This window comes from Macrotis lagotis, chromosome 1 (assembly GCF_037893015.1).
Source record: "Macrotis lagotis isolate mMagLag1 chromosome 1, bilby.v1.9.chrom.fasta, whole genome shotgun sequence".
NCBI lineage: Eukaryota > Metazoa > Chordata > Mammalia > Peramelemorphia > Peramelidae > Macrotis > Macrotis lagotis.
Window position 1 is genome coordinate 208,296,836 of NC_133658.1, and position 13,155 is coordinate 208,309,990.

At 35.2% G+C, this 13,155-nt stretch overlaps 1 protein-coding gene across 13 annotated transcripts in view; it reads left to right on the forward strand.

Moving 5' to 3' along the window:
• DCDC2C (doublecortin domain containing 2C) overlaps positions 1-13,155 on the forward strand; it is a 229,963-nt gene that overhangs the window by 197,134 nt on the left and 19,674 nt on the right. For 11 of the 13 annotated variants that reach the window (XR_012473397.1, XR_012473396.1, XR_012473404.1 and 8 more), the window contains one exon: positions 5,500-5,561. The exons of the other annotated variants lie outside the window; for them this stretch is intronic. Coding sequence is in view for 1 of the 11 variants with exons in the window: in XM_074209599.1 (XP_074065700.1) it covers positions 5,500-5,535 (36 nt within the window). In the remaining 10 variants the exon portion in view is untranslated. The remainder of the gene's footprint in view (positions 1-5,499; positions 5,562-13,155) is intronic. 13 annotated transcript variants of the gene reach the window in all.

The window sequence follows — 13,155 nt, forward strand, 5'->3', positions numbered from 1 at the left end:
TTAGTAGTAGCCTCTAGTTATGAGGTACTTATACATATCATACTATGATATTTGAAGTAGAAAAGGACTATAGAGGTCAGACAGTCCAACCTCACTGAAAAATGGAATAGATTGAAGTCCATTCCCATAGTGATTTGCTCAAGGTCACCTTAGCAGATTTTTTTTTGAACTCAGGTCTTTCTGTCTCCAGAGCTGGTGATTTGATACTAATTGTTTTGTGACCATGGGTAAGTCACTTAACCCTAATTACCTCACATTCAGAGTCATCTCCTGTGGATGACTTAGTACAACCCCCCCCCTCAAATTCAGTTCACATCCTTATCATGGCAACACCACCTTGATTTAATAGTCTTCTTCGAGAATGAAGTTCAAATATTATCAGCATCATCAACATCATCAGATTCTAGACCTAGACCTTAAATTCAGGTCTGCTATGTAAATTCCACTTTTAATGCTCTCCTTATTTCCTTTCAAGGCTTTGTTCTTCCAATGTCTATGAAATCACTGAACTTTTTCCTGTTTCACAAAGAAGCAGTGTTTTCCTTAATCCTTCGTTTGTGCTTAATGTATTTAAGCAGTCATTTCTCATTTCTCTCTAGGCCTCACACATTGTCTCATTTCCTGCTTTTTTTTCCTTTTCTGGTTTCTGATTGTTTTTTCTACTCTCATGATGAAAGTCTATCTATAAAAGATTCAGCAGTAGAAAACAGATATTTTTTTCAGAAATGTTTTTCTTATTTCTTTTGTAATTGATTTCCAAAGAGGACAATAATCATCCATTATCATCAATTAATATTTACTGAGCTCTTTTCCAGACCAAATAAGGACATAGATTATAAAAAGATCTAAGCTTATCTATCTTTTTTTTTAGGTTTTTGCAAGGCAAACGGGGTTAAGTGAGTTACCCAAGGCCACACAGCTAGGTAATTATTAAGTGTCTGAGACAGGATTTGAACCGAGGTACTCCTGACTCCAGGGCCAGTGCTCTATCCACTGTGTCATCTAGCTAACCCTAAGTTTATCTGTCTTAAAAAAATAGGCAAGACTCACAGCGATTAGAATGCCTAAAATACCAGAAAAATTCATTTCATTTTGAAGGTGTCTTAGAAACAACATTTGTAGTATTTAAAAAAAATGTACATAGGGCGGCTAGGTGGCATAGTGGATAAAGCACTGGCCCTGGAGTCAGGAGTACCTGGGTTCAAATCTGGCCTCAGACACTTAATAATTACCTAGCTGTGTGGCCTTAGGCAAGCCACTTAACCCCGCTTGCCTTGCAAAAACCTTAAAAAAATTCACATACTGGAGTATAATGCTTATAATGGAATATTTTTATAGTAAATCTTTTAATGATAATAACAATTGGTTTTATAGGTTTCACAGGTTCTTTTTGATAGATTGTACTATTTAGAAATATGAACAAAAAGGCCAGAACCCAATAATTAACAATCAACAAGTATTAGTCAAGTACTTACTATGTTCCAGGCATAGGGTTAGTTTTTGGGGATATGACAAACATAATGAATGAAACAACTCCTCCTCACAAATATCTTACATTATAATTGGATAGACAACAAGTCCATATAAAATACATAGCCTCAATAGAAAACAAATAAATACAGTTGTATATAGTCATACAGAAAATAGTTAAATAAAAGGTAGTCTGGGAGGGGAGGTCATTAGCAACAGATCAACAAATAGTTAACTTATAAATCTCCCAATATAGGAAAAAAATATTAATTGCAATCCATGATCCTAGAACAATTTCATTTAGGTTATTAGCTCCCAAACGGAAAGTTGTGGTACATGCAGCTGCAGTGTAGTGGTATTTGGAGAGGGACAAACACAGGATTTGGAGTCAGGTGGTCAGACTGGTGTTAGCCCACCACATATTTAATATGTGACTTTGGATAAATCTCAAATCCTCAGTTCTTTTGTATGAAATATATATTAATTGCTTGGACTCTAAACTCACAGAGTTCTGAGAATAAAATGAATAAATATCAAGTTTTCTATGACAATAAATTGAAAATGATTCATTTCTTCCTAAGCCAAAGAATTTACCAGAGTTAATAAAATATCTATTCATTGGTTTGAGTCATCTCATTTCCTTCTCACTCAAATAATGATGGTGTTTGTTCTTCATTCTTGAAAAAGACCATGACATCAAGGAGGTGATGCCATGACAAGCAAGTGAATTGGATTTGGGTGAGGGGATGAGCAATAATGGATATCCAGGATCTACATGGAAATTCAAAGTTAGACATTTATTATAAGAACCAGAGTCATAACTGGTACATTTGTAGGGCAAATAGTACAAAATACATTCACTCTAGTCCATTATACACATATGTGTTCTCCAAGTGGAATTGAAATGTCTGACCTCCTATTACCACTATTGACTCCCTATTACCTCCAAAATAAATTTCTCTTTACTATTTAAAAGTTTGTCATAACTTTGACCTATTTTAATTTTCTAGCTCTAATACTATTACTATTATTAACAATAATAAAAGCTGGCATTTATGTAGCATTTTAAAATTTGTAAAGTATTTGACGATTATAAACTCATATGATCTGCACAACAACAATGGAGGATAGGTACTATTCTTTACATTTTACAGATGAAAAAACTGAAGCAGTCAGAGGTTGTGACTTGCTCAGGAGATCACAACTAATGTCTTGAGTCTGGATTTGAACTTAGATCTTCCTGACTTCAGGCAGCTAAGAGGTACAATAGGCAGAGAGTTATGTCTGAAGATAGGAAGACTCATCTTTCTGAGTTCAAATCTGTTCTCAGACACTTAATACCTGTGTAACTGGGGAAGTCACTTAATCCTGTTTGCCTCAGTTTCTTTAACTGTAAAATAAAGCTAATAATAGGACCTAGCTCACATAGTATTATATAAATATTAAAGATTATAATGGTGTACATATACATATACATATTTATACTTCTATGCATTAAAATGTACACATACTTATACACAAAATGTGTGTGTGTGTGTGTGTGTGTGTGTGTGCATATTGTATCACCATGAAAGTAAATTTAGGACTTGAGGACTAGTAGATATTTAATGTGTAATGTTTAATAAGTGATTGTTGATAGACTGCTAAAATTTTTATGCTCTGTCAACATCTTCTAAGTTTGTGTATTCTGGAACAAATCCCTGCTTGCCCTGTACTAATTATGACTTGTATATAGATGAAGCTGAAGCTACCAAGACACACAAGGTCAGAATTGGTAGAAGTGGAAGAGGATGTTAGAAGTGGATGTTTTGTTCAGTTCATGGTTTCGGATGAACTACAAGAAGAAATTAGTTTGCCTATGTAATTCCATCCTTTATAGTGTTTCCTGTGTTAAGCATGGTTATTTTCTGAAAATCAAAGCATTGACTTCAGGTTGGTACAGTGGAAAATGTATGTTCTGACCTGGGAGTCAGAAGTTCAAACCTCAGCTCTGCCTGTTGACTTTCTCTGTGTCCTTGGGCAAATTATTTTCTGAACCTCAGTTTCTTTCTCTGTAAAATGATGAGTTTGGACTAGATCTTTCTGATGTTCTTTCTGATCTATTCCCATTCTAGATCTGTGCCTTATGTCTCAGGAGACCTTTTATTAGTTTAGAGCCATAATACTTTGTTGATCACAGTCAAAAGAGACCATTTGTCAGTTCTGTAAGAGGAACTGCTGCTACTGGCTCCTGAAAAGCCCATAAAGCAACTATTCTGTCATCTGATGCCCATCTTTGCCGTGCACTGCTTTTGTGGAATGTTTTAGAAACTCTTTTATGACACACTAAAGGAAGTGACTGATTTTTAACTAATAGCCCTCCTAGCATTTAATTTTAAGTGGTTGGAATTCAGAACTTACAAATTGCTTTGCAAAAGCTTTCAAAGGGCATCCTGTGCCAAATGGGATGATTTAGTCCCATGAAAATATAGCCACTATTGATTTATCTGACCTCCTTGGGCAACAAGGTGTTACATGTAAGCAGATAGCCACCTTTTACCCTTAGTACCGTTTAGTTTGTGTTCATGTATTTTTTTGTGTGTGTGTGAGAAACTCTTTTAAGGTTTTATCACACATGTCCTTTGTGAAAGCAGCCAGATGGGATGCAATTCACTTCTTCTGGAATCCCTGGGTTCAAATCCTATATATATTCTCTATGAAATCTTTCCTAAATTTTCTAGTTTTTCTCCTAAAAACATTTACTTTATATATCCATATGTGTTGGTTGATATGGCAAACCACTTTAGTATGGGGACATCAATGGGGGCCATCAAATGGGGACACTACTGAAACAACTGGACAACACCAATAAAGTTCTTTGAAGGCTGGAATTATGTCTTATTTGTCTTTGTATATTTGTCAGTAATTAGGATAGGTCTTTAGTACTTATGCAGATATACCTACATAATGGGCATTTATTTTATAAATGTCTGCTGAAGATATATGAATGTGTTAAATTTTCAGAAGTATATAAAATATTTATTTATAAAAATAATGGTGGACACAATTTTTCAAAACTTTTGCTCTTATTGCATAGTTAATGTTTTTTTTAAGAAGGCTGATTTTAATATTGTTTGCATATCTTTGATAAATTCTGCATAGCTTTAATTATGAAAAATAATAAATTTTTAACTTCTGAATCAAAGTTAAAAAAATAAAGTCTTAGTGAAAGAATGTCAAATAAGTAAGTTTTTATCATAGCATCCTGGGCTCATATTGCCTCTCCTAATACCCCTAGAGAAAGTTATAGTTTGGGTGAGCCAGAAGCTGATATGATTATTTGACTAACCCCTGACTTTGGTTTTATTCTGAGTCATCTCTGATCAAGAAATTGCCTAGGGGATATAAAGTAGGGGGTTAGTGTTTATAGGGTGTTCTGGGTGAGCCTGGATACTGTAAGAATTGGATCTATATGCACAATTGTTCCATTGTCCCAGACATTGTTTTAATCTTAGAGCTGTGCAATTTCCCTGACATTCCCTGACATCCTCCCATAAATCCAAGGATCAGTAAAGACCAGATTAGACCTCTCCAGGTTATTCTGGACTGGAATATGATATTTAAATGTCTCATTATTTATGAAACATGGTTAGGTGGAAAAGAGACTTGGTTGGGTTCAAATCCCATCTCTGCAATTTACTATGTAAACATGGACAAACCATTTAAATCCTAGGTTTTTAAATCCCACCTCAGATATCTACTAGCCATATCACCATACTTGAAATGCTTAATCTCTCTCTGTCAGTTTCTTCATTAGCAAAATGAAGATAATACTTGTAATTATATATAACCCAATGAAATAATGTACATAAATGCAAATATTCCTTGTACATTTGGCATTTTATAAATCTTCAAGTGCTATATAAAAGGCAATTTTTATATTATCTCATTTCCCAGTATTCAATTACAGTTGAATATTTTAATCCTGAAAATTCAAATTTCTAAGAATTAAAAGATGAAGTGAATTGTTAACCTCGATTTCTATTTCAGGGAAGCAAAAAAAAGATGGCCTTTAAAGATGTTTGACTTTTTTTTCAGAACAAAAGCCAAAGGTATGTTATATGGATATTAAAAAATTGAAGTATATTTATTTTCCTAGTAATTTAATGAAGCATAAATGTGTAATAGAATGCTCTTTTGAGACATGATGATATAATGATGACATAGTGTTGATATATTATTTAACTGTAAGTGACTTGGTTATTATTCACTTTGGATTTCATATCCTGAAACACAGATATTATATTCATTCATTCATTCATTACCTGCATTCAGCAAGTATGGGTGAAGTACATAAGGTGCCATGGTAGGTGATAAGGGAGGTACATAATTAAATCTAGTTGTGATTTCTGCCCTCAAACACCTTACAGACAATGAAGTTCATGAAAATGTCAGGGTTGGGAAGAATCTTTGAGTGCATCTAGCCAACTCCCTCTTTTATAAATGAAGAAATTGAGACCTAGAATGGTTAAAGGACATGTTTAAGCCCACTCAGATATTAATAGGTGGTGCTCAGGATTTGAACCCAAAGTATCTAGCTTCAAATCCTTTACTGTTCCAAATTTTAATATCCTATATAAATGTCATTTGTTAGTATTGTCATCATCACCATCATCAATCATCATCATCATTATCATCATCATGATCATGATTTCTACTTGTGCTTGGCACATTGAAAGTGCTTAATACATGCTCACTGATTAATTGAAGCATGTAGCATGAAAGTTGGGACTTAAGGATGAGGATGGTTTATTATATTGTTGGGAATAGTTGCCATTTATATCATATAATATTTAATCATTATGCAATACTACTATTACTGCTTATAATGTTCTTCTGGTTCTGCTTATTTCACTTTATATTAGGTCATATAAGTCTTAGGTTTTTCTGAGAAAAAAAACCTGTCTACCATTTTTTATAGGACAACAATATTTTATTATATACCACAACTTATTCAACCCATTCCTCAATTGATGAGCACCCCCTCAATATCCAGTTCTTTGCCATCACAAAAACAACTGCTTTAAATATTTTTGTACAATGAAAGTCCTTTTTCCTTTTTTGACCTCTTTGGGTATATAGACCTACTATTATATTGCTGGGTCAAAGGGTATATTTTATATATTATATAAATATATTATTATATATTATATATTTTGGGCATAATTCTAAATTACTCTTCAGAATCTAGGAAACTTTTTATTGAAGAGAAATTATTACCTAGACATAGAGAAAGTTCTTCACCAGGAGTTCCTTACATGAAAGAAATAATAGTGCTTCTATATTTTTTGGTAAAAGATATCTCTTCAGACATAATGTAAATTTCTTGAGGTTTGGAACTTTGATTTTTTTAGACTTTGCATTCCCACTGCCTAACAAAATGTCTGGAACATCATAGCCACTTAATTCAATTGACTTTCACCTTTTGCCTTAACTTACTGTCTTTTCAGTTAAGTGAGTAGCTCTTGACTGATTGATAGACTTGTCAACTAGATATGAGTGATGTGGAAGAAGGAAAAATCAAATATGACTTCAAAGTTTCCAGCCTTGATGACTGGGGAATTGAACTACATGAAGAGAAACAGGACATTGGGAGGAGTGGCAGGTTTTGGATATGTTGAGTGGGATGTGCCAACACAACATCTAGGGTGATATGTATAATTAGTAGTTGGGTTAGGGACCTAGGGAAGAGGTTGGAGCTGGATATATAGATTGAGCTGTCATTTGTATAGAAGTGATTATTGATGTCACAGTAAAGGGCAAGGTCACTAAATGATTGAATGTAAAATAAACACTATTTAGTCATCTTTCATTTTACAAATGAATCAGAGGTTCAGAGAGAAGAAATGACTTCTCCAAGGACACAGCTATTTACCAATCCCTGTTGTTGTTTTTAAATAGTGTTTTTATATTTTGACTTTGAATTTATGCATCTGTGTATTCCCTTGTAGTCTAAGGATCCAAATGTCAGGAAAAATATAAACTGATAGCACATCTACATTTCTGTATTGATTAATAGATTAGGTCTTTGTCAATATCTTTTGTATTTTGGTTATAATATTGTCCTAAGAATGCAATTTGTCTTTTTATGATGAGGTCATTAAAATGCCAGTCTGTAGGAGACTGATTTGAATTGTAGCCCCACATGTAAAAGGGCCAGATAATTAGACTTTCCTTCTTTTGGTTGACAAATATTTGTTGACTGTCTTTTAGTGCAAGGCTCTGGCCTTCTATTTCATAAAAAGACTAAGGGATAAAAAGAGGAATTGAGAGGTCATAGAGCTCATTTGTAGCAAAGAAACAGGTCAGAGAGCCAGGATGTATTTCAAAAGTACTTTTGACTAAAGTCTTGGGAATAATCAGTCAAGTCAAATTTCAAATAGGAGTTTAAGGAATGCTTGCAATGTAGCTTCCTTCCATTCCTTATTGTCCCTGTTATATATATTGAAGCATGTTCAGCACCTTAAAAGAAAACAAATGCTCTTAAATAAAGATGGTAGAAGTGGAAGAACTGACTCTGGGGAAATGAAGTTAGGGTTGGCAGCATTTTTTGTATCAATTTTGGGTGAAAATCACCTATAAATAACAATGAATCTAATCAGGGTTCCCAGGATCCATGGCTATTTCAGTCTCTCTCCTTGGATCTTCCTACATTCTTCTGGCTCTAGGCTTTGCCTGGAATGTCTGGGGATTTGGACTGCTCATTGATATCTCACTTGGAAGGTCTGTAACTGATTTTTCATTTTTCATTATCGTATAATCAGGAATACTCTTTCTTCCTTCCATCCTGAGTATGGAGAAATAAAAATGAAGTCACTTTGATGCCAAGGGAAGTTTATTAAATAATTTCTTAACTAGTAGAATGAGCTTGAAGCAGTGATCATCTTATATGAGCAGAATGACATTTCCTATATGAGCAGAATGGCACTATCTAATGATACAGGGAACAAGTATATTGATACCAAATGAGCTTTGGCAGTGGATTAATAGAATATTAGGACAAGAAGGGACCTTAAAGGTCATCTGATCCAACTAACCCCAATACTTTCTACTGGGGGAGACTGGATCCAGAGAGAGAGAATAATGTTTTCAATGTCTCACAGCTAACTAGTGGAAGCACTAAGACTGGAACTATGGTTTCTTTGAATGTCTAGTCAGGATTCATTCTGCCCTAATCTATTGGAACACTTTTGGAAACTTTAGAAGATCTTTGATTTCCATTTTAAATCAAAGCATCCTTTTGCCTTTCATAAAGAAATCTGAATGTCCTTCCTTGTGTTGTCCTCATGTTAGGATTGACTAGATTGGTACTCCAGAGCATGAATGTTTAAAGAAATCAGCTAAGTTCCTCTGTGGTCATCATATTAATAAGTTATTGCTATGAAGCTCATTATAGAGTACTTTGCACTTAGGAGCCCATCTGATTCTTACAACACCCTATGAGGTACATAAGTACAATTATTGAAATCTCTATTTTATAAGTGACTTTCACAAAAATTAAGTTGACCAAGGTTGCTTTAGGATCTGCCAGAGTTAGGACCATAGTTCAGCTCTTGTGCTCTGTGTCCAGAGCTCTTTTCACAATGCTGGATAGAACATATGATCACATATCTGGAATGTCTCAAGATCTAACCACATTTTTTAGCAGAAAAATCTGAAGGCTTTCAGACCACCTCCTTATTTGCAAGTCTACCTCATTATTTGTTCACCAGTCAGGGTTGGTTTTCACCTGTCATTGTCACATTCCCCCTTTTCTAAACATTTAGTATCTCCTTTAATTGTCTGTGGTTGCCAAGAGAGAGAGAGTACCAACTATTATTTATTGATTATAAATTAGCATAAGTAATAAATTGATTATTAATTACCTAGAAACTCTGTCTCTTGGACTTTTCATTGTCTCACTTTGAGGGCATCTGTTCCTTCCCTCCTCTTATATGACAAAAAACAAAAGGCCCACTGAGGTTACAAGTCATGTTCTTACCTTCCTTCAAAACTCAGAGTCAACCCTTTAAATTGAACTCTACATTGTTTTCCCTCTGATTTTTCCTGAGCTCTTTGAGTGATTTAGTTGCTTTTAGAGTCAGAAAGCCTCTTAGTCTCATATCCAAGTAGTACAATTTCAGACCGCTGAAATGTGGAAAATGTGGAAATGATAGCAAGGACCATGTGGATTAATGAAGTTTTTCTGTTGAAGTGTGTAACCACAATTGTTTAAATGTTATAATGATCATGGGAATAACCGCAATAACATTCATGTAATAAATTAACATTATGAAGTGTTTTACCTCTACTTAAATTAATCTATGAGTTTTCACAACAAGCCTATGAGATAATATAAATATAATAGGAGACAGTGTGGTTTAAGATTAATGGGTTCTGGGTTCAAATTCCATCTCTGAAGAATGTTACCTGTGTATACAACTTACTTCCCTTCCCTGGACCCAGGTTTCCTTAACTATAAAATGATGGGTTTAGATTAGATAATCTCTGAGGTCCCTTTATTTTATAGAAAGGAAACAGAATTTCAGAGAGGTTAGGTAACCTAAGATCACACAGGTGTAAAGAAAACAGGGAATAGGGGGATGGAAAGAGTCTAATTACATAGTAACCCTGGGGGTGGCTAGGTGGTGCAGTGAATAGCGCACCGGCCTTGAAGTCAGGAGTACCTGGGTTCAAATCCAGCCTCAGACACTTAATAATTACCTAGCTGTGTGGCCTTGGGCAAGCCACTTAACCCCATTGCCTTGAAAAGTCTAAAAAAAATAAATAGTAACCCATGTCTTCTGATGCCTGGGTCAGAAATTTTCTTAGTTCTAAACCCAGGTCTTCTAATATCAAATATAGGGTTCTTTGCATTATATTTATTCAAAGACTTTAATTTCTTGAGTTTTTTTAAACATCATAGGAATATCCTCAAAAATGCCTTCTGATGCTTTGTCAATGAAAAAGAAGGCATTTTTAAGGTTACCATCCTTCAGTTGTAGTGACTGACTAGGAGGAATATTTTTTCTGCTTTCTCTTTTAGCTTTATATATGTTGGGACTGGGAGAGGAGAGAAAGAAAAGGGGGGAAAATATAATCAATTTGTTCCTAGCCAGGAAACAAGTCCATTGTTTTTATTTTTATCTTTCAACTTAGATATTATTGTTCCATTGAAGTGGGCTATAGTGACTAAAGAAATTAGGATTCTAGGCAGAGTTGTACCTAGGGTGGAGGGAGATTTGTCCTTTTCCTAAGAATGACAAATTTAGAGAATGCCAATTGTACTTGAAACAGTAGAGGTTAGCACCAAGTTAGCAAGGAGAATTAGTTAAACTAGAAAATTCTGAAACTGTGGACTATGGATTATACTCTTGTACTCCAGGTGCAAGAGTTTGTAGTTAGAAAGACTTCTTGTAAGCTTGCCAGTTTATGAGACTCTTAATAGTATTTAGAGAAGAAAAAACAAACTGAGGCAATGAGAAATAAAGGGAAGTATTCGAGTTTAAAAAACGAAGTAAGAGAGTCAATTCAAATTCAGGTTTTCTGCCTCTGATTCTGGGGGTTTTAATACTATTCCATGAATGGCACTTGTGTGGCAAAGGTGAGGTTAGATAGATGAGGTTACAGGATGTGTTCTGACCCATGTATTTCCATCCTTCCTCACCAACCATCTTTTCTCTTCCTGCACAGGTGCAAATGAGTCTTTCCATTCTGTATCTGTTCCTTGTGGAGTTATAAACCCAAGCACCAGTGCTCTCAGAGGAGCCCTAATAGCAACATAGCATCCTTTTTCTACCTTCACGTCTTGTTATTCTTCTCATTTATTTATCTTTTTGCTCTGATTTCAACTAGACTGAGAACTGAGGGAGTGGTGAAAGGAAAGATGTGTTTTCAACAGCTTTTGCAATTTCAAATCCATTTGGTGTTCTGAGGCCTGGATGGGAGATTGTCACTTAGGGAGCCAGTTGTTAACTCTTCAGGTCCAACAGGCAGTGAGCAGGCCTGTTGTAACCAGTGAAGCATTCACATAATGAGGCTGACTTCCTTTTTGATTCTAGTTCAAAAAGCACATCATGGCTTTGTTGTTCTTTCCTAAATGCTGTCTATTTTGACAGCCTCCTCCAGCATGCAGAAGCAGCCTACTCCGAGCAAAATTAATTATAATGTTCTCGAGTTCTCCTTTTCCTTCTGTCTTTCTGTGAAGTTACAGTGACGGGCCCAAGTCTCGTTGTGCCCATTTTCCTTGATGTCCTTTGACAGCCTTTAACAAGGCTGCTTGAGGCATATTTGTGATGCAGATGGATCTTGTCCCTAGATACAGAATCACAGAATCTTATAGCTTGTAAAGAGCCTCAGAAGCCATCTCATTTAACCCACACCTGGGTAGAAATCCTTTCTGCCATATTTCTGGCTACTCAATAACCTAAGTCCACTTGAAGACTGTCTGTGAGCTCACTACTTCATGAGACAGCCCCTTTTGCCTCTGAGCATTTCTAATTATTACAGATCTTCTGTGATGGTTCTTAAAACTATACTATTACTTTAGGGATATCTCATATTTGTGTGATCTAAAGGAGTGGAACTGGGAAGGAGGGCAAAATAGAAGTAATTTCTCTTTTTACTAACTGTGTGATCTAAAGCAAGTTGACTATCTCTGTGTCTTTATTTATAAAATAAGGTAGGGGACCTTGGTGATCATTTCTAAGTCTCCTTCTGACCTTAAATCTTATAATATAAAGTACAGGGAGGCAGATTTTGACCCTACATAAATAGCAACTTCTTAACATATTTTGACTTGTCCAACAATAGAATTGAACTATGACTAAAAGGAATAAATTTCCAATCACTAGAAAAATTTTACACAGAATAACTATCATAAAGATAAGCTGATTTATCATTGGCCTGGAACTTTTGTAGTTCTCCTTTCCTTCTGGACTTGCTTTTTTACTCTCAAGGTTATCATTCAGTGTGATCACATTTTGGGGGTTTCTTGGCAGAAGTACTAGAGTGGTCTGGCAATTCATTCTCCAAGTCATTTTATAGATGAGGAGACTGAGGTAAATAGAGTTGTGACTTGTCCAAGTTCACATAGCTAGTAAGTGTCTGAGACTGGATTTGGCTTTATGAGGGTGAGTCTTCCTCTGCTTTAACCACTGCACTATCTAGATGAGAGCTACCTTATTCTGCCTTACCCAGACTTGAAAACAGTCATCTTCAGCTCCTCTCTGCCCAATTCCACGTGTCTAATCACTTGCCAAATCATTTTGTTTTTTTCTTAGTCAGCCACATTATGTGATGGCTTCTGAGTAAAAAGAGAAACTATTTCTACTTTGTCCTCCCTCCCAGTTCCACTCCTTTAGACCACACAAACATGAGATATCCCAAAAGTAATAGTATAGTTTTAAGAGCCATCATAGATCTTCCCTTCCACCTTCCTTCTACTACTCAAATTAATGCCCTTATCTTCTATTTTGAATATTGCAATACCTTTCTTATTGTTTTTCCTGCTTCATGTCACAGTATTCCAAGTTATCTCTTTATATAGTGACTGAACTGATTTTCCTAATTCACGGAGCTGCATCTTTCTTCTTAACTGAACTCCAAATATAAAGGCATTTATTTGACATTAAAGCTTTTCATAAATTTTATCCATTCACTCTCTAA